General features: G+C 35.9%; 1 protein-coding gene across 6 annotated transcripts in view; it reads right to left on the bottom strand.

Moving 5' to 3' along the window:
* Nucleotides 1–22,371, bottom strand: part of LOC132114796 (plasma membrane calcium-transporting ATPase 3-like) — a 32,585-nt gene that overhangs the window by 3,235 nt on the left and 6,979 nt on the right. The window contains exons 3-22 of one of the 6 annotated variants that reach the window (XM_059523123.1): nt 20,358–20,555; nt 19,638–19,895; nt 18,879–19,004; nt 14,086–14,214; nt 13,721–13,786; nt 13,488–13,526; nt 12,833–12,997; nt 8,837–9,051; nt 8,439–8,681; nt 8,074–8,315; nt 7,265–7,499; nt 6,899–7,078; nt 6,203–6,290; nt 5,888–5,994; nt 5,271–5,462; nt 4,080–4,293; nt 3,711–3,922; nt 2,930–3,037; nt 2,638–2,820; nt 1,061–1,147 (exon numbers count right to left, since the gene is read on the bottom strand). In XM_059523123.1, coding sequence (XP_059379106.1) covers nt 1,061–1,147; nt 2,638–2,820; nt 2,930–3,037; nt 3,711–3,922; nt 4,080–4,293; nt 5,271–5,462; nt 5,888–5,994; nt 6,203–6,290; nt 6,899–7,078; nt 7,265–7,499; nt 8,074–8,315; nt 8,439–8,681; nt 8,837–9,051; nt 12,833–12,997; nt 13,488–13,526; nt 13,721–13,786; nt 14,086–14,214; nt 18,879–19,004; nt 19,638–19,895; nt 20,358–20,555 — 3,287 coding nt within the window. Of the gene's footprint in view, nt 1–993; nt 1,148–2,637; nt 2,821–2,929; nt 3,038–3,710; nt 3,923–4,079; nt 4,294–5,270; nt 5,463–5,887; nt 5,995–6,202; nt 6,291–6,898; nt 7,079–7,264; nt 7,500–8,073; nt 8,316–8,438; nt 8,682–8,836; nt 9,052–12,832; nt 12,998–13,487; nt 13,527–13,720; nt 13,787–14,085; nt 14,215–18,878; nt 19,005–19,637; nt 19,896–20,357; nt 20,556–22,371 lie in introns of all 6 variants that reach the window. The other 5 variants (XM_059523127.1, XM_059523125.1, XM_059523124.1 and 2 more) reach the window with 5 other exon arrangements.

Genomic DNA, 22,371 nt, shown 5'->3' with positions numbered 1-22,371 from the left:
TTTTTTTTTAAGGGATTTGGAAACACTAAGACACTGCTGGTTTCTTTAGACCACAGAAATGATCGCTGGTACCTGGAGGGCAATGTTGATGTTATATCTGGTGCATTAAATCCTCATAAACAAATCACTGTCTTTGAGAAGGACTTGCAAGAAGACGGTCCCCAAAACTATAGCTGTTTTGTGAAAAATCACAGCAGCAGAGAGCAAAAAAGTTTTTCTTATATGTAGAAACTCAAGCAGCAACAATTAGCAGGACATTTTCATTAGATGACAAGCGTGGCAGTTAATAACATGAAACCCGTTAAAAGAGAAAAAAGAATCTGAACAAGGTGCACATAGACAGAGCAAAAACACAGCACATCGTGTAAGTGTGCTTTTTGTCCTGAACGGGATAGAAAAATGTCAGCATTATCAATACTAATATCCCTAATATGAAAATGGCAGCAGAAACCATTATGGGCTTATACTCGCAGGTTTACAACAGTCAACCTTTTGCTTTGATTGTTCCAATGTTGTCAAACAGATGAAATGTCTCCACTTTAGTTTCTCAATTCAGTTCAATTGATGTTTGGCTCTTTCGTGTAAAATTCTGGTAGCCCTTTATGGCAACATTGATTTGAGGGTGAATTATTGGCAAATCAAGCAACGGGAGAATCAAAAAAAGGCAACAAAAAAATAACACCAGCTTTCATATTGGCAGCACCAAGCCAGAATTAAACAGCAAGAGCAAGAAATAAGTTATGAGGTAGCAAGAAATAAAGAAAAAAAAAGCCAAAACATAAGCAGAACAAATTAAAAATGCACATGTAAAGAGATAAAGCAGATGCTCTAATAATAATCTGCTCTCTCTCCTTTGCACACACACTCAACATTCAGCAGACTAGTCACGTTTGAAGGCAGGCAACAATGCATGTGTGTGTGCGTTGGTGTATATGCTAGCCATCTGAGTGCACGGGCTCTACGAGGTGCCGTTAACAGAATGTAAGGACTCACTCCCGGGGGCACCAGTTGCATTGGCAGTGGAGAGAACTACGTGAGAGGGAGTAGAATTATTGGTTACGTCATGGAGTTGGCTGAGCACTGAAGAGCGGCGTCTCACTGCACCCTGAAATGAACCACTTCTCTTGAAGGTACTCACTACCTCCATCTGCAGGAGAGAGAGAAGGAGATTCACACAGACAGGCGAATGAGCTTCATGAAATGAATGGGATGGGGCTTTAATCACTCGAGCGGCTTGCAGAAAAAGCAGCATTTCATAATTTGCCAAAGTGCATGCCAACCATCCAGTATTTAAGGGTGATTCATCAACTATGAGCACTTTATAAGTTATTAAATCTAATAGATTAAAACTTTCACATTAAAACTGTATTGGAATATTTTTTGATTGTATAAATTGTATTGTTTAACCTTTGAAAGAGCCCAACTTTCAATCTTAAAATATAAAAATACATCATCAATTATTACATTTTTAAAACGATTAAATTCAAAACAAAGTGAAAATAATTATAATTCAATTCAATACATATACTGACATTTTCATCAACTAATAACAACTAGACAAAAATGTTTTAGGGAGAGATCCAGTCCGAACAAATCTCCTGTGAGTTAGGGAGGGTCCATGTTCTTGTTTCTTTATGAAAAGTTTTCTTCGATTTTAAGATAAAAACATGTCTATACTATATTGCATGTTCAAACCTTAAAATTCATATTAACAGGTTAATTGATGTTTTCTCCAGGAATATAGGCCTGTAATAAGTTTGGAAAGTTTAGAGAAATTACACTAACTAAATGCATTAGATTTTAGTTAACTAAATCTACTTATATAAATTTAGTTGACTAAAATGTTACGATATTTAGTCAATTAAACAAACAATTTAGATGACTAAAATATGACAAACTAAATGGCATTTAAGTCAAAAGACTATGACTAAAACTAAATCAAAATTTGTTGTCAAACTTAATACTGCAACCAACAAAGAAGGATACAATAGTGAAAAGCATGCTTATAATTATGAGAAATAAGAGACGTGATGTGGTGTGAAGAAAATAATAAACATTTTTTTTTTTACCTTATTTTTTATCTTTTCCAATCAAGCTGTAATTTTGTCAAATAATGTAAAAAGTGTCTATTTAGAACACAAACTGCTATCAAATTTTATTACAATTATTTTTTTCAATTCCACCACAATGTTATCATATACAAAACAGTTTGAGATATAGTGAAAATGAAATTAGTTGATTCAGAAAGTCTGAAAGTGCCTATACTTGAAGAAAAATTCAAAAAGGCCAATAATAATTACCAAGGAGCGACGACACATGGAGACGCGAGTAGTAGAGCAAAAAGGACTCATATTAGCAGCAGAGAGAATAAAGGATGAAGTGATGGAGAAAGATAAGTTAAGATTTACAACACAGAAAGCTTGTTAAAGATTAATATTTCATCAATTTAGAAAGGCTGGTGAAGAAAGAAAAATATGTTGAGTTATGGGGAAAGTAAAGTTTACTAGAGCATGTGGCACAAAAGGCATATGGTATATTTTAAGGCAGTATGTGTCTACACAGGAACAGCTGTCCCTATCAGAAACAACGCAAAAGCAACGTTAAAACAAACAGGACTAGACAGAGACTGAATGTCACCTGAGTCTGAATTCGGTTGAGTCCTCTGAACCACAGGATCTGTCCTCGTCTCAGCTCTCTCTCGGCATAGTCAATCTCATCCTCATCCTCAGCTAGATCCTCATCCATGATCTCGTCTGGAGCCGGCCCATGGCCTGCTTCTTTCAGACACTTCAGCTGATGTGTTGGCACTGATGCTATCACCTAGAGAGAAAACAATACAATAAAGTACAATTAAAGCTGCTATTTTGGAAACTCATTTTCTGTTTTTGAGAGCTTCTAGAATAGGTTAGTAGTCAATTGCAGCACATACCTGTCCCCAGACCAGCTCTCCCATTCCCACAAACAGGCACCAAAGCCACTGCTCCGCATTTAAGGGGTAACAGCTGAAGGGTTTCCCACCAAACTGCACAATCACAATCTACAAAGCAAAAACACAGATACAGGAGTAGAGTAGTTTACTTCCATCCTCGTGTGAAGCACAAATGCATCAAAATGTAAGAATATATTTGAGGGAAAGTATATATTTGAGATGTGGTTTCCATCTCTTTTCAAGTTTTTCAGTTCCTTGCCATGTAACAAATGCATTTTTTAAAGTTCAGATATTCCATACAGTTTCTTTTTTCTAATTCAATTGAGGACATGAAAATGGCATGTACATATTACAAAAAACATTATGAATATTTTTATATTTTAGTTAATAATAATAATAATAATAATAATAATAATAGAAATAGAAACGATAAGAAATAATAGCACACCACACTGCTTAAGATTTAAATTCAGCTGGAGTACTGCAGTAATGATGCTGAAACTGTAGTTTTACCATCATGGGAAAAAATTGCATTTTAAAGTATATTACAACACTTATTTTAGACTGTAATAATACTTCAAAATATTACTGTTTTTACTGTATTTTTAATCAAATAAGTGCAGCCTTGGTGAGCATAAGAAACTTCTTTCATAATCATTAAAAGGCCCAAACATTTTAATGGTTGCATAAGTATGGATGGCATTTGTTTATAAAAACCATTAAACAAGTATAAATGGAAATCAAAGAACCTAGACTTAAATATCTAGAGATATTCGTTGACCTGTATTGCGAAGGTCCCCAGCACAATTGAACAGAAGATGGGGTTTGAGAAGATTCCATCGAACACGTTCCTCTCTCCATGGATCTTACGGGCATTGATTTCATTGAAGAGTTGCATGAGGACAAAGGTGTTAAAGATGATGGTGTAATGCTCGGAGGGAGGAGAGTGAAGTGGAGCATTACGTCCACTATCTATGTCAAATATCTTCTCACCTGAGAAAAAAAAAAAAGAAAAAACCCCAACTGTAATATTGACTGATAAAAGATTTGACACACATTAATTGTGCAACCTTGCAGTCGTCAGAAGAAAGAGTTGAGGGTTTGGTACCTATCAAACCCTTTGACAGAACCAGTGTGCAATGTACCATACCTACAAAGAGCAGGGTGAAGATGATGATGAGTTGGTACACTGCATGTCCAAGGATGTTCTTCATCATGGTTCTGGATATAAGGGGATTGTTTCGGCCGTAGGGCTTCCTCAGGAGCAATGCTTCATTGGGCGGCTCGGTGGCAAGAGCCAGAGAAGCAAACGTGTCCATGATCAGATTGACCCACAGCATCTGCACAGCCTTAAGGGGCGAATCCTACATACACCAAAACAGACCAAAATAAATAACTAAACCACAGATTAAATGTCAGGTTATACTAGTGCATATATAAACTACCATTCAAATGTTTCAGTTAGTAAAATGTCTTTGAATGAAAACTTTTGAGATGACCAAGGCTGAATGTATGTGATTATAAATAGAGTAAAAAGAGTAATATTGTGTAAAATATATGTTTGTTAAAATATCTGTTATTTCGATATATTTTAAAATGTAATTAATTCCTGTGATGGCAAAGCTGAATTTTTAGCATCATTACTCTCTTTTTTTATTTTTTTATTTATAAGTTTATTTGTATAGGGACAGTACAAAAGAAACATTATCCCAGTCAAAACTGGAAAATATGTATTGCACATAGAGAGTATAGCATAAGCTAATTTGCATCTCAGGTCCCTAGAAAGGCTTTTCTAAAAAAAAGTAAAATAGAAACAAAGAATAAAACTACTACTCATAGAATAAAACTACCACAATATGTCCCTTACAGACATTCAAATACCTCCCTGAATTATACATATAAGAAAAAACAACCTTTACATTACATTACACTTATACATACAAAAATTCTTACATTTAAATATGCGTGCAATTCTGGTTTATTTTAAACCACCGCTTTACCTTCGATACTTTATTTCAAGTATTGCCTTAAACTCATTTGGCAACAGGTTCCAGTGTTTGGAGCCCTCAATAGAAAAGGCTCTTTAGGGTTCACATAATAAATAATAATAAATCCTTCACAAATAATTTAAATATACTGATTTGGTGTTCAAGAAACTATTTTTATCATCATCAATCTTGAAAACGATTGTGCTGCTTTATATATTTTTTCAGGATTCTTTAATGATTCGAAAGTTCAAAAGAACAGTATTTATCGGAAGCAAATACATTTTTTGAAACATCTTACTGACCCCAATCTTTTGAATGGAAGTAAGCAGACATATATAAGTATATGCATGCACCTGCGTGATGCAGGCCCCAGTGAAGGCTACTATGACAGCCACCACATTCACTGTGAGCTGAAACTGTAAGAATTTGGAGATGCTGTCATACACATTCCGTCCCCACATCACAGCCTTTACTATACTGGAGAAGTTATCGTCTGTCAGGATTATGTCAGAGGCCTCCTTGGCCACATCTGTACCAGCAATGCCCTAATCAGACAGAGAAATTGATTACTATTTTTGAACATTCACACATCTTTAAATCTGGTGTGTTTCAACTTAATATTGAATTTACAAAGTGACAATTAAAATTTTGCTTTCACACATGTGTATTCTAGCTGTTATACACTGCTTTTTTATTAGATTCAACTTTATTGTCATCTGCTTTTCATATGAACTTTTCAAATGAACTTGAAGGATGGTTTGGAAGATCGCTTTCATACTAATCAAAGAAACAAACTTTACTGTCAGTCGAACCTGAGCCTAATCAAAAGCTCTAGTGTTAAAGCAACATTCATGTGCACTGAATGTCTCATATTCAGATTCAGTTGGGTTTATCATTGCATTATGTGAAACAGAACCTTAAAAATAGATTGCAATCGTTTACATATTTAGTTTATGGCTCTTCTTCTCACCATTGCAAATCCCACATCAGCTTTCTTCAGAGCAGGTCCGTCATTTGTGCCGTCACCGGTGACTGCAACCACCTGCCTTTGTTCTAGAGTGGTGCTGTCTATGATACCTGAACACAAGACATACAGAAAATAAAAAATAAAATTAAAAAAAATCCTAATAATCGATTTGAAGCCAAAAGATTTGTAATGTAAAATTGTCCAAAATGCTGAAAAATAATCTTCGACATCAGCTTGTTATTTCTGCTGAAGGACATAATGGAAAGGTGATCATCCCCATAGGAAAAAGATATGAACTCAGCTGAGAGAGAAACTCACCCTTGACTAGTGTGTGTTTGTCTGTAGGGGAAGAACGAGCAAGAACTCTGAGCTTAGGCCAAACTTTGTCAATGCGCTCTTGCTCAATCTGCAAAAAAAGTTGAAAAGAAAAATAAACATCTCTACACCACCATTATAACGTTTTTTATTAAAAAAAAAAAAAAAACCCTGCTCACCCAGGATTAATTCACATGATCAAAAATACAGTAAAAACAATATTGTGAAATATTATTATTATTTAAATATTGTTTAAAATTCTATTTTAATAGATTTAAAAAAAATGTTGCTTATTATATTTGTGGAAATTGTGATACTTTTTTCAGGACTGAAAAAAAAATCAGGATGATGAATAGAAAGTTCCAATAAAAACAACATTGACTTTATACATGATATCTTTTTATTTAAAAACATTGTCTTTACTGTCACTTTTGATCAATTTAATGTATCCTTGATGAATGAATGAAATCTTTGAAAAAAAAGAAAAAACTTTTGAACAGCAATATTGTATATGTAACTCCATATATCATCACGCATCTAGATATTTTTAGCATTTAATCTTTTTACACTCTATTTGTGCATGTTATGTTTTTTTTATTGAAACTTGGCAATGAAGATTTAGCAATAAAGAAATTAAGATTTATTTAGAAATATTTCCCGCATATGCTCCGAACATAACTAAAAAACATGGAAGTATACCTCTCCTTTCTCATTTCTGATTCGCCTGTTGAAGTCCTTCCCGTCAATACACAGGAAGTCGTCGCCTGGATGGATGATGCCACATTTGGCAGCAATGGCACGTGCAGTGTTTATGTTGTCACCTGTCACCATACGCACAGTGATGCCTGCTCGTTGACACTTCCTGATTGCTTCTGGAACCTGATTGGAATTATAATCAGCAAATAAGAACAGATATCAATACAATAATTGTGCCACATATTGAGCATTTTAAATATTCTTATGATTACTGATTTTTAGAGGTTAAAGGGTATGTGCGGTAAATAGGAGAGATAAATTAAAACTAAGAGAACACATATATCCAATACAGTAAACTGGTCAGTATACCTCAGGTCGAACAGGGTCTTCAATGCCGACCATGGTGATGCAGGTAAGGTTGGAGACAATGTCTGTCTCATTGTCCCAATCTGGCATGGGGTCAGCTGGGAGCTCCCGGTAAGCGATGCATATCGTACGAAGGCCATCGCATGCCATCGGTTCAATTACTTTCTTCACAATTTCTTCTTTGTCCCGTGGCTTAAAAGCACGAGTCTCATCATCACGGCCCAAGATGAAAGAGCACCTGAGATGAAGGCAGAACAGTTAAAAAAAAAAAATTCTGGACAAAGACTGCACTTTTCAATATTAACCCAGAAGCCAGTTAGAAACAGGTGCGATTCCTGTTAACACTTTATAGACAAATAATTTTCAGAAAACCTCGGAACACTATTTCTCTCCATTCTTCGTTCTTCCAGCAGTGTATGGTTAAAATATATATGAATGAAATATTTATCAAGGCCTCAAAGAAAGTAGTAGTCCTTAGTTTTAACATTTTGGCCAGTAAAATAATACGCTTAACATTTGCAAAATGTTGATTATCAAATAGAAACAAATCTTATAATATATAGTATAAATAAATCATTTAAACTATCAGTTATATTTTTTGCTTTTGAAAAATTCTTGTTCACCAAAACTGCATTTATTTGATCAAACAGTATTACTATGAATTATCTTTATAATCTAAATAACTGTTTTCTATTTTAATATATTTTAGTTTATTCCTATAATAGCAAAGCTGAATTTTCAGCAGTCATTACTATTACAACTGCTCTTACTATAACTAAAAAAAATCACACATATACAAAGACAAGATTTACTTTCTGAGCAGGATCTCAGAGGCTCCTTTGCTGTATAAGCGGAAGCTTCTGTCAGGCATCTGAATGACGGTGCTCATGGATTTTCTGACAGAATTAAAGGTGTAGACTTTATAGAGCTTCTCTTCTGGGATCTGCTCCCTCACAGCTTGGTAGTCCTGCTTCAGGCCCAGCACGAGGCCCAGCAGAGCACATTCTGTCTTATTACCCACTTGTTTGGGCAGCCCACCTTCCTTATCTGCAGCCTGGGAGGAAGAGGTGAAGAGAGTGGAAGACACAGTAAATTAAATGATGTAATGACGGTCATAGCTGTAGTGACTGTAATGCATGGCCTCTCGTGGTTTTCTGCATTACTAAAAGCCTCTCACCATTATTTTGGAGGTGTAGGCGCAATTCACAGCAATAGCACTGGTGATGAGCTCCAATGTCTTTGGGCTAATCTGGTCTGGTCTTGGGAGGTTGCGGAAGTGCTGGTCCGCTACATAAATCTGCACTACTGTCATCCGGTTAGTGGTGAGGGTCCCTGTTTTATCTGAGCAAATAGCAGTGGCATTGCCCATAGTCTCACATGCATCCAAATGACGCACCAGGTTATTGTCCTTCATCATTTTCTGTGGAAAGGCATTGATAGGAAGTGTTAAAATGTTAGTGGCACTTGCCAGTATGAATGTGTGTTTGTAAATAACACTTCCATGATGGACACAAAAACAGATGCATTCTTCAACATAACTTTTATGAAACTACTAATTATTCATTTCTATCTCACCTTTACGGAGTAGGCCAATGATATAGTGACAGCCAGTGGCAAACCCTCTGGCACAGCCACCACCAGAACTGTAACTCCGATGATGAAGAATTTGACAAAGTACTGCACATAGATAGGTGTGCATTCTGTCAACCAGACCTGTCCCTGTATGACAAACGTTTCGATCACGAAGTACAGCATCAGGATAATCACAGTAATGGCGGACATCACCAGACCTGGAATATATAATACATCTTTGATTGCTGAAAAAACTTATAACACAGCTCTCCTCAAAAAAAGAGGCCCACAATTTGAAATATCATCCACACATTTTTTTAAATAACTAAACTAAATATATACTAACGTCCAAAGGTTTGGGGTTGACAAGTTTTATTAAAGAAGTCTCCTATTATAAAAAAAAAAAAAAGTCTCCCATGCTCATCAAGACTGAAATTATTTGATAAAAAATACACCAATACAGTAATATTGTGAGATAATATTAACATTTAAAAATAACTTTCTATTTTATATACACATTTTAAAATGTAATTTACTGGAAATGTTGCATTTTCAGCAGCCATTATTCCAGTCTTCAGTGTTACATGATGCTTCAGAAATCATTGTAATATATGCTGACTTGGTGCTCAGTAAATATTTCTTATTATTGTACAGTTGTGCTGCTTAATAGTTTTGTGGAAACCATTATTTTATTTATTTTTCAGTATTCTGATAAATAGAAAGTTCAAAAGAATTTATTTGAAATAGATTTTGTAAAATAAAAAAAAAGGCTTTTGTCACTTTTGATCAATTTGTTTTAAGCATTTATTTCTTTAAGATTTATTTTTTGGCGTTTTTGCCTTTATTATATAGAACAGTGGAGAGCAGACAGGAAACATATTGAGACAGAGAGAGGAGGATGTGATTGGAAAAGCATGAGCTGGGACGCAAACTCGGGTCCCCCAAAGCGCAGCTGCACTATATGTCAGAACACTGTGTCCACTAGTCTGTCAGCTCTGACAGAAATATTTATTTATTTCAAAGAAAAATAAAAACTGACCCCAAACATTTGGAAAGTAGTGCATAACATCATAATTTATGCATGAGTCAAATAAATGTGGTAAATCAAATGAAATAATTATATATATATATATATATATATATATATATATATATAGTACAGACCAAAAGTTTGGACACACCTTCTCATTCAAAGAGTTTTCTTTATTTTCATGACTATGAAAATTGTAGAGTCACACTGAAGGCATCAAGGGCTATTTGACCAAGAAGTAGAGTGATGGGGTGCTGCGCCAGATGACCTGGCCTCCACAGTCACCGGACCTGAACCCAATCGAGATGGTTTAGGGGTGAGCTGGACCACAGACAGAAGGCAAAAGGGCCAACAAGTGCTAAGCATCTCTCGGGGAACTCCTTCAAGACTGTTGGAAGACCATTTCAGGTGACTACCTCTTGAAGCTCATCAAGAGAATGCCAAGAGTGTGCAAAGCAGTAATCAAAGCAAAAGGTGGCTACTTTGAAGAACCTAGAATATGACATATTTTCAGTTGTTTCACACTTTTTTGTTATTTTCAGTTGTTTCACACTTTTTTGTTATGTATATAATTCCATATATATTTCCACATGTGTTAATTCATAGTTTTGATGACTTCACTGTGAATCTACAATTTTCATAGTCATGAAAATAAAGAAAACTCTTTTAATGAGAAGGTGTGTCCAAACTACTTTTGGTCTGTACTGTATATATATATATATATATATATATATATATATATTTCACACTCGTAGCAGTGTGATGTGGCTGTATATTGGCTATGCTGTGATTCCGCTGTAGGTAAACACAGCATGCTGATATATAGCTATATAGCACTGCTACAAGTGTGATATTGTGTTTATACAACAGTTCGATGGTATGAATATTTAAATACATAAGAAACAACAATGGTGTATCTTTAAAAATCCTCTTTTGTGCAGAGGTAATTCCTTCTGCCATGGATTCAAATCTCAAGTGGACAGTTTAATAGTTGAAACCAAGATCCGACTTGAAAACGTCACTTTAGAACTAGTAACAAATGAACTACATTTGCTTGTTTAAAAGGTTATTGTATTACTGTATTAAAAGCTAACTGTATTATTAGTCGAGTATTATTATGGACTGAGTGAGTGTGATTACCTACATCTGATACAGCATTGATTCTTCAGCTCAATCTCCTATTCAGCATAAATCATTAGTATAAATGTCCGCTGAGGAAAGTGATATCTTTGTCATACTATACTTTCATCTGTTAAGGGTGATTTCCGATGACAGTGCAGCTCAGTGCATTTGTTGGCTGTGTCTTCCAATCTGTTTTTAAAAAGTAAAAATAACTTCCTTGTTTACAACCTTGTTTCAGTTTCTTTCAATATTAAAGTCTTTACTGCTGACTCACACATAAAAACTCTTGTCGCCAGCTAATAGCAGATCAATGCAACTAATCACCATCACGAACATATAAACCATTTCCCGATCATAAATACTATAATTAAATTCCACTATTTATATAAAATATGATTTACTGAATAATAATATTTAAACAACAACAACAACAGCCATCATAAAAGTAGCTAGGCAATTCAGTCAAAAGTACAAATGCAGCACTCTGATATACAGCAATAAAGTAACAAAAAATATAACGTTATGAGACTTTGCCCTCGGCCAAAACTATTTGCTCTGGAACAAATAAAATATGAATGAGACCCAGTGTTTGGAATAACGGCGTTTAAAAGAACGGCGTTAGGTAACGGCGTTATTTTTTCAGTAACGGGGTAATCTAACTAATTACTTTTCCCGTCGTTACAACGCCGTTACCGTTACTGAACGTTAAATGCGGTGCGTTACTATGCATTGATTTAATATGCAATCCGAACGCACCCCTGGCTCACTCAGCGAGTGAGCAGGTGGGTTAATAACGAGATAAGCGATTATGATTGGCTAAGGCAGAGTCATGTGTTTCATGGTAGCCAATCAGAGCCAGTGTTTTTACACACACGCGCCAGCGGCGCCAAACACACACAGTCACACACACGCAACAGCTACACAGATTCGCAGCAGCAGGAGAAATGGCGAGTCAGGACCAATCCGATGAAAAGTTGGCATTTTCAAGGTGGAGATATAAGCACTACTTTAAATTCATTGTAGTCAAAGGCAAGAACGTGCATGTAATGTGTGACATTTTCATTACATTCTCTTTTCTTACAAAGAGTGCATGATAAAACTCTTGCTGTCTGTTGATGTGCAATAAATCTCGAAAGTTATGTACGAACACCTGTCTGTTCTACTTATTTCAACTGACTTGTGAAAACTGCTAAAAAAAAAAAATCTGACATATAGCAACTTTTTTTTTTTTTTTTTTTACAGTAACGCAAATAGTTACTTTTCCCTGGTAACGAGTTACTTTTATTATAGAGTAATTCAGTTACTAACTCAGTTACTTTTTGAAACAAGTAGTGAGTAACTATAACTAATTACTTTTTTAAAGTAACGTTCCCAACAGTGATGAGACCAAAGACTACCTGTTAGATTTACCCAAAACAAATTATATCTCATGTTAAACCACTACAAAGACATCAGAGCCAACACCAAATTTCCAATGTACTGGATGAGGTAAGGCTGCTCTCGGCAGGTTCATGACTGCTAACGCCCTGGAGCTCATATCTCCGAAAACATCTAAGCCAATTTTTTAAATAAAGGTTATCTTTATTAACAAACCACATATTTGAAGTCTAAAAAAGTACATTCTTGTCTTAACAACTTATAAAACTACATTGCATTATCACTAGAATATTTCACTCCTCTCAGCCAATCAGATTCGAGGACCAGAAAGAACTGTTTTATATATATATATATATATACATATGATACTGATATATACTGATATATAACTGACCCCAAACTTTTAAAAAACTTGACTTTAAAAAGCCAATACAATCAGAAGAACTTGAGCTAACATTAGACTTCCCCACCTGCTTTCCCGATTTGCACTGCCAGCTTGGTGAGTTTGCCCTGAAGAACTGATTTCTCCTTCTTGGTCACACTAGCTTTTTTCTTTTCTTTTTCCTCCACTTCCCCACCTTCTGCACTCTTCAGAGGCTGCATCTCCATGGCAACAGCCTCATCCTGTTTCTTAGCTATAGTGGATGGAGACAAAGTAATCATGCAAGTAGAATGATAGGTAATTGTTAAAAACGTTTAGAATAACAAACTACACACTTTTTGCGGTTTGCAGTATGTAGATCATTATTTGATCTGACTGACAAGAGACATTTTACAAAATGTAATTAAATATAATATCTTAAATGAATTCATATGAAAAATAGTGTTTTTTATTTCTCTGTTAATAACAATTATAACAATTATTATTATTTGTATGCCATGATAGCAGTATGGTACTCACAACACACAAAGTTATGAGTTCAATATGACTGTAGCAGACTACAATATGAAATACACATTGTTACATTATTTCACATAAATGTTTAGACAAAATAGTAGGCAGTATACTTTCACTGTGCAGTGTGCAGTTTTTCATTCGGAAATTAGCTTTTATCTCACCATAAATCTATCTGAACATGCCTCTTAAAAGTGATAACTCAATTCTAAATCAGTCCTGAAGGTCACCTTTATTTTGATTGTTCTCCAGGGTGCCGTCTTGTTTCCCTGTAAAGTTAATACAGACATTTAAACAAAACAAATAGCATTTCTGCTGCTTGAGGTCAATGTAGTTAACATGAGAGAACAAAGTGCATGAGAAAGAAAACGTGAAACATGGAGGAATAATATTTGACAGATATGGAGAGTTAAAACCAGGATGTCTGTTTATGAGTCATGACTCTATTGTGAATGTCACCTACCATTTATGATGTTGTGTTCTTTGGCTTCAACACTGGAGAACAGCGTGGATGAATTACTATTGACCTCTGATAGAATTGTTGGAAACAGAGGACAGGACAAAAATGGAGGTGGTATGTAAAGACATAAAATAAAACCTAAATGCTGAACAAAAGCAATGAAAAAAATCAACACAAATGAGTGTGCAACATTTCTGAGCATTTTGATGCATTAAATAGAATTGACCCAGACCATTAGATATTTTTTATCTGGATAATTCTATACGGGTATTCAAGCTAAATAGATTTTTCTTTTTTGATGTTTATGTTTATTAATGCTCAGTTTTAACCATTTTTTAAAATAGTTTAAAGAACAGTCAGATGCCAACCTTTCTTGCAGTCTTTCTTCTCTTCCTCCACCTCTCCGGCCCCCAGGAGGGTGAAGATGATGCCCGTTTGAGAGTTGACACCAACAGCGCTCACCAACATTTTCCCAGAGCCCTCCATTACATGAGTGCCTGAGTTTCGTGAAACAGAGAGAAGATTTTTTACAGTAAATATTTTCAACAATGTCTTTACAGCTCTTCAAAAATCTGTTATTAAATACTTTTATGTATTTCGTATTACTCAGCAGTCTCTCACTTTTTATGCTAATCCAAATACAAATTGCTAATTCGTGCCATCTTGTGACTCAAAAATGGTTAGCTACTAACTAAAGGACTTCGGTATTCATTTAAACATGTATTGTGAGCAAAAAAACCTTTATAAATGGCTAGAAGCTCAGTTGTCTCCAGTTATAGCATGTTTAATCTCAAACAATTAATACATTCAACCGTTTATTCAAATAATATTTTAGGAAAATATAATTTCAGCATTCATAATTAAAGCGTTCATAAAAATTCATATTAAAAAACAGTATCTTAATATACAGGATTTTGTAATCTTAAAGTGAGTGTAAGTGAAAATTTAAGCATATACTGTTTTTTCATCATTGTCCAATTGATAGCCTCATGTATTGTTGTTATTTGTTGTGCTCACACTAGCCCCTGCACTTGTCTAAACTAAGGATCAAAATTAAAGCTGAAGTCTCTCCCATGGCCTTTTTACTTTTAGCGTGTAATACAATTAAACTGAACCAGATTGTTTCTTTGTTCCCTGATTCATTGCACATTAATTCTTGCTTTCTTTAACAGTATTTTGTAATATTTTTAGCAAAAAATTCAATCAAAAAAACAGTACATAAAACAACAACAACAAAAGTACATAAATAAAATGCACATACTGTAAATGTACTTGAAAAGCAATTTTGTTACAATAACATTTGTTTTAAAATACTGGATTTTGAATTAAGTTCATTTTTCCTGCCCCATTTAGTGAGGTAGTGAATTTAGTGAGGTTTATGTCTATTGCCAGTGAAAGAAGATATTTTTAAACTTAAAACAAAATTACTGATTAAGACAATTATGTTGTACAGCATGCATTTCCTTCTTCACAACAGAAGCCTTCAAACATACATGTTGAGAAGAGATGCCTCTCCCATAATGACTGAGAAAGTAATATGCACCCCTTGATGATTAATAAGCTGATGAACGACAAAAAAAACAAAACATTTTCATGGAAGCTAATCATCTTAAAGTTCAGAAACATGTACAGTAGCAAGAAATCCTTATTGAAACAACATGGAGATCTTACGCAAACAGAAGTCTGCACAAGAGTTTCACTGGATTATCCAAAATTCCCCCTAATAAATCAAAGCAGTTTTAAATTAAGAACCTTCTGCCTTCAAAACAAGTTCTCCCTCAGACCATCTACCTCCACAATGACCTCAAGAACTGACTGCACAGGCTGGAACTGATCCAGTACAACTATACTTTAATCTACCATCATATATCTCGAGATCATAAATAATAAACAGTTTTTAGTATTTAAACCCAAAAATTAACATGAAAGTGTATTGAAAACGGTTAAAACAAAGAACAGCTATGATGTAGGTTATTATTAATCAAATAAAAATGTATCATTAAGAGACCTTTGTACAAAAGGTCAAATCATCTTACTCCTTATTCTTAATTATGGTCCAACATCCATGAAAAACCCCTTTGGCCTATAACCTAACAAAATGTGGTTGGTTGGTGGTTAAAGTAGTGCCCAAATTAGTACAGTGACCATATCCCAAATATCAAAACTTAAAATATGTAATTTTCATACCATTTTTACAGTCATTGTTATGCATATTGATCATAAACACAGCTAAAGATATTTCTACCAGTGGCGCCTCCTTCACAAAACTTAATATCTAGCACAGTTTTATCATAGGTAGAATCCAAAATGTTTCAATACAAGCATTTCAGTCAAATGTAATTTATGCAACATTTTAAACCTTTAACCCAGGAGGAAAAGTCAAAAAGCCATGGCAACAGTTTAAAAGTAGCCCAATTCCATTGAAAAAAAATCCCCAGTCAGATTTCACTGATCACGGGTTGAAAGGAGAGATGGCTGACAGATCATGCTGGAGGATTTGCTGCTCAACAGATCCTGAGCTTCAAATCTGAGAAATTGAAAGTTAAAATGAACAGCGTGCCCTCATTCAAAAGATATTTAAACACTCCGCATATTGATGGCAGCTCCCTGATGCATGAAAATTATATGCAATATTACACTGTTTGCGGGAGAGCTGTACACAAACCAGGGGAGTGGGCGATAATGATCAGAAATAATTTAAATTATAATTTATGTGTTGTGGCTTGGCTTGATACCAATGATTTGTCTTTGAAAAACTTTTAAAATATATAAAATTTTATATTAAATTATTTAGTATATTCCTAATAATAAATGTATGTAAATATTATTATTTACATATTTTACTCTGTTTGAATGAATTATACATCTATGTGTGTGTATATACAGGTGCATTTCAATAAATTTGAATATCGTGGAAAAGTTAATTCATTTCAGTAATTCAGCTCGAATTGTGAAACTCGTGTATTCAAAAAATTCAGTGCACACAGACTTAAGTAGTTTAAGTCTTTGGTTCCTTTAATTGTGATAATTTTTGCTCACATTTAACAAAAACCAACAGATCTCAACAAATTAGAATATGGTAACATGCCCATCAGCTAATCAACTCAAAACTGCTGCAAAGGTTTCCTGAGCCTTCAAAATGGTCTCTCAGTTTGGTTTCCTAGGCTACACATTCATGGGGAAGACTGCTGATCTGACAGTTGTCCAGAAGATAATCATTGACACCCTTCACAAGGAGGGTAAAACACAAACTTTCATTGCCAGAGAAGCTGGCTGTTCACAGAGTGCTGTATCCAAGCATGTTAACAGAAAGTTGAGTGGAAGGAAAAAGTGTGAAAGAAAAACATGCACAACAAACCGAGAAAACCGCAGCCTTATGAGGACTGTCAAGCAAAATCGATCCAAGAATTTGAGTGAACTTCACAAGGAATGGACTGAGGCTGGGGTCAAGACATCAAGATCCACCACACACAGACGTGTCAAGGAACTTGGCTACAGTTGTCGTATTCCTCTTGTTGAGCCACTCCTGAACCACAAACAACATCAGGTGTGTTTTACTTGTGCTAAGGAGAAGAAGAACTGGACTGTTGCCCAGTGGTCCAAAGTCCTCTTTTCAGATGAGAGCAAGTTTTGTATTTCATTTGGAAACCAAGGTCCTAGAGTCTGGAGGAACGGTGGAGAAACTCATAGCCCAAGTTGCTTGAAGTACAGTGTTAAGTTTCCACATTCTGTGATGATTTGGGCTGCAATGTCATCTGCTGGTGTTGGTCCATTGTATTTTTGGAAAACCAAATTCACTGCACCCCTTTACCAAGAAATTTTGGAGCACTTCATGCTTCATTCTACTGACCAGCTTTTTGAAGATGGAATTTCATTTTCCAGCAGGATTTGGCACCTGCCCACACTGCCAAAAGCACCAAAAGTTGGTGTTGGTGTGCTTGACTGGCCAGCAAACTCACCAGACCTGAACCCCACAGAGAATCTATAGGGCATTGTCAATAGGAAAATGAGAAACTAGACCAAAAAATGCAGATGAGCTGAAGGCCACTGTCAAAGAAACCTGGGCTTCCAGACCACCTCAGCATTGCGACAAACTGATCACCTCCATGCAACGCCGAATTGAGGCAGTAATTTAAGCAAAAGGATCCCCTACCAAGTATTGAGTACATGTACAGTAAATGAACATACTTTCCAGAAAGCCAACAATTCACTAAACATTTTTTTATTGGTTTTATGAAGTATTCTAATTTGTTGAGATTGTGAATTGGTGAATGTTAAATGTAAGTTTTTGTTAAATGTAAGCCAAAATCATCACAATTAAAAGAACCAAAGACTTAAACGACTTCAATCTGTGTGCAATGAATTTATTTAATACATTAATTTCACAATTTGAGTGGAATTACTGAAATAAATGAACTTTTCCATGACATTCGAATTTATTGAGATGCACCTGTGTGTATATATATATATATTGTGATTCAATTATTTATAATTATATTAAATTAACTGTGATCATTAGAAAGAAGTGACAGAACAGGTCTCTGGAGGGCCTAAAACAAATCCGAGCATTTCTCCAGGAAACTGAGATGAGGTGAATGAGGGAGGGAGCTGATTAACCTGTTTATCAGACCACAGGGCCTCTTATTAAATCAGTCAATGAGATTTAGCCCAAGCACTGAGTGTTAAAGTATTGACAGAATACTTTGCTTCAATTGAATTCTGAATTAGTTCAATTCAGATGGATTGCGGTAATGTCAGCCTAAATTAATTGATACTGGTAATTCTGTGAAGACTTACAGTATACTACACATTTGACGTCGCCATATAAATAAAGGGAATAGTGCCCCTGGGAATAAGCATCCTGCTCAAGCAAACAGAACCCCCTTTGCATGTTCAAGCCTGCAAACTTTCGGATTTGAAACCATTACTACAAGTCTGTCCCAGGGATCTGTTTGCATTCCGAATCATCTGAATTCTTAAACAAATGGCGAATATCTTTCAGTAGGCATATGGTTCTGTGTATGGCTCTGAATAATCGAAATTATATGTAAAAACACACAGAAACATTCATCACAGCCTATGGCCATATGGTCGACCCAGTCCACAGAATCCTACGCTAACATACAAACATATGTTCACTTATATAACCTTTACTCCCTACCTGACAGCAGCATGGGATCCTTGTCGATGGATTTGTGTACGTGATCAGACTCTCCAGTGAGGGAGCTTTCATCAATCTTAAGGTCGTTCCCTTGGATGAGAACACCATCCGCAGGCAGGAGGTCGCCTAGGAGACCCCAGAGTGACAGCAACAGATCAGTCTTACCAGCCTTTGAGTACTACTTCCTTTAATATAAAAATAATAATAATATTATACAGAAATTATTTTAATTATAATTTATGTGTTCTGGCTTGGCTTAGTACCAATGTGTTGTCTTTGAAAAACTATAAAAAATATACAATTTGGTATTATTTTAATTATTTAGTATATTCCTAATAATATAAATTGCTTATAAATCATATTATTTACATATTTTTCACTATTTGAATGCATTATATATGTGTGTGTGTGCATATAAATTATATTAGAATTATATTATATTGTTTATATAAAAATGTATAAGCTTAAAAAGTATTTATAATTACATAATATTATAATTATAACAAATAAATAATACTCAACACTGTTTATATTTGCTTTATAAATTATGAATTCATAAAGAACTTAAGTACATTTAGTGAGAATCAAAGCGGCTTAACAGTAGACTTTTTACAGTGCTAAGACTACGAGAGATTTTAAAGTTTTTAATAATAACTCGCATGTGGGGCTTACACCACCAAAATTTATGATGCGTTCATTTATAATGTAAAATGCTTTCATAAAAGATGGGTTTTGAAGCCAATTCAGAACTCTACTGACCATATTTGATCTGGGCAATATCCCCCACCACCATCTCAGCCACGGGGATCTGAATGACCGTGCCATTCCGCACCACAGCGAAGCGTTGCTCCTGCTCGATACGGCTCTGCAGGCCACGGAACTGCTTTTCTTTGCTCCAGTCATTAAACGCTGTCACCAGCACCACGCACAGCACCGAGAGCAGGATAGCTGCACCCTCAATCCAGCCCGCCTCTGCCTCTCCCTCGTCCTCCGCACCTGAACTCACATTACCACACGCTGGAGAGAAGAAAAAAAAGATGGAAAGGTAATAATGTGTGGGAGGACAATGAGTTTCGGTGTCTACTTGTAATACTTTATATTCTTCTATCTATCCTTCCATTTCTCACTCCATTCCTTCTATCCTTTGCTTTCTTAGCTGTCCATGCAACTATACTGTTACTTACACTCAGGGTTACTTTAAAAATGCATTCAAAAGGTTTCAAATTAGCAACACAATACACACAAGAGCATTTTAGGGATGCAAATCTGAAAAATGTCTTGATATAAAGTAGTGTTAATATTAGCAGAATAAAGGTCACCAGACTGTTAAATTATTGACATTTTATTGGGGCTACGATATGAAGCAAATCACGTTTTCCTTGAGCTTCTAATGAAAGGCCAGAAATCCTTTTTGTGGTCGGGTTATGTTTGCATTTTTGAACATATGTACTTTTTTTTTCCACTGAGAAACCAAATCACCTTCAATTTCTCCTCCTGGCGGCTGGTAAAAGGACAGCCCGAGGGAAATAATGGCCGCTATTTCCAGGATTATGAGGGTGACATCCTGTAGAGCCTCCCACACAAGCTGAAGGAAGGTCTTGGGCTTCTTAGGAGGGATGAAGTTCATTCCAAACACTTGCCGACGCTTCTCCAATTCTGCAGGATTGTCCGATAATCCTTTTGGAGGAAAAGATGGTGGTAAAAGTCATTGTTAAAGTCACAGAAATTCTGTGAGACATAGGTTGGCATATTAATACTAATGTCAGTTAATAAAATATACAGTAAAATAACTACACGAAACTGTCAATGCGTAATGCCTGAAACATTTTGCCTATACATGCCTATACAAATATAGCAGGGTTTTTTTACAGTGCAGAAATAGTCAGCCCAAGAACATGTATACTGGTGTAAATCAGCTATGGTGCTTAAAAAGTCTTAATTTGTTTATTAATGGGTTTTTCTCTATGCAGATGGTTTTGAGAACTTCTTGGATGCTCGTTAGTCATCACTCAATTCAGGAAGGGAGGGGAGAAGACATAACAAGAGAACACAGGGCACAGATGGTTAAGTCAGTGTGTTTCGGATGCACCACAGGGTGTGATTTTTGGCAGCAAGACCCACACAGACTGTCAAGCTCTCTGCATCCTCACCCTGCCAATCATCACCTGCTTCCCCTGGCAACCTATCATCTCCCATCAGAGCTTCCCTTTCACTCACTCTTAAACCTAATTGAGTTACTCCAAAGGGTTGTACAGTCATGGCCAAAAGTTTTGAGAATTACATAAATATTGGAAATTGGAAAAGTTGCTGCTTAAGTTTTTATAATAGCAATTTGCATATACTCCAGAATGTTATGAAGAGTGATCAGATGAATTGCATAGTCCTTCTTTGCCATGAAAATTAACTTAATCCCAAAAAAACCTTTCCACTGCATTTCATTGCTGTCATTAAAGGACCTGCTGAGATCATTTCAGTAATCGTCTTGTTAACTCAGGTGAGAATGTTGACGAGCACAAGGCTGGAGATCATTATGTCAGGCTGATTGGGTTAGAATGGCAGACTTGACATGTTAAAAGGAGGGTGATGCTTGAAATCATTGTTCTTCCATTGTTAACCATGGTGACCTGCAAAGAAACGCGTGCAGCCATCATTGCGTTGCATAAAAATGGCTTCACAGGCAAGGATATTGTGGCTACTAAGATTTCACCTAAATCAACAATTTATAAGATCATCAAGAACTTCAAGGAAAGAGGTTCAATTCTTGTAAAGAAGGCTTCAGGGCATCCAAGAAAGTCCAGCAAGCGCCAGGATCGTCTCCTAAAGAGGATTCAGCTGCGGGATCGGAGTGCCACCAGTGCAGAGCTTGCTCAGGAATGGCAGCAGGCAGATGTGAGCGCATCTGCACGTACAGTGAGGCGAAGACTTTTTGAAGATGGCCTGGTGTCAAGAAGGGCAGCAAAGAAGCCACTTCTCTCCAAAAAAAAACATCAGGGACAGATTGATCTTCTGCAGAAAGTATAGTGAATGGACTGCTGAGGACTGGGGCAAAGTCATATTCTCCGATGAAGCCCCTTTCCGATTGTTTGGGGCATCTGGAAAAAGGCTTGTCCGGAGAAGAAAAGGTGAGCGCTACCATCAGTCCTGTCATGCCAACAGTAAAGCATCCTGACACCATTCATGTGTGGGGTTGCATCTCATCCAAGGGAGTGGGCTCATTCACAATTCTGCCCAAAAACACAGCCATGAATAAAGAATGGTACCAAAACACCCTCCAACAGCAACTTCTTCCAACAATCCAACAACAGTTTGGTGAAGAACAATGCATTTTCCAGCATGATGGAGCACCGTGCCATAAGGCAAAAGTGATAACTAAGTGGCTCGGGGACCAGAATGTTGAAATTTTGGGTCCATGGCCTGGAAACTCCCCAGATCTTAATCCCATTGAGAACTTGTGGTCAATCCTCAAGAGGCGGGTGGACAAACAAAAACCCAC

This window comes from Carassius carassius, chromosome 34 (genome assembly GCF_963082965.1).
Source record: "Carassius carassius chromosome 34, fCarCar2.1, whole genome shotgun sequence".
Taxonomy (NCBI): Eukaryota; Metazoa; Chordata; class Actinopteri; order Cypriniformes; family Cyprinidae; genus Carassius; species Carassius carassius.
This window is presented reverse-complemented; position numbering and strand designations above follow the sequence as displayed.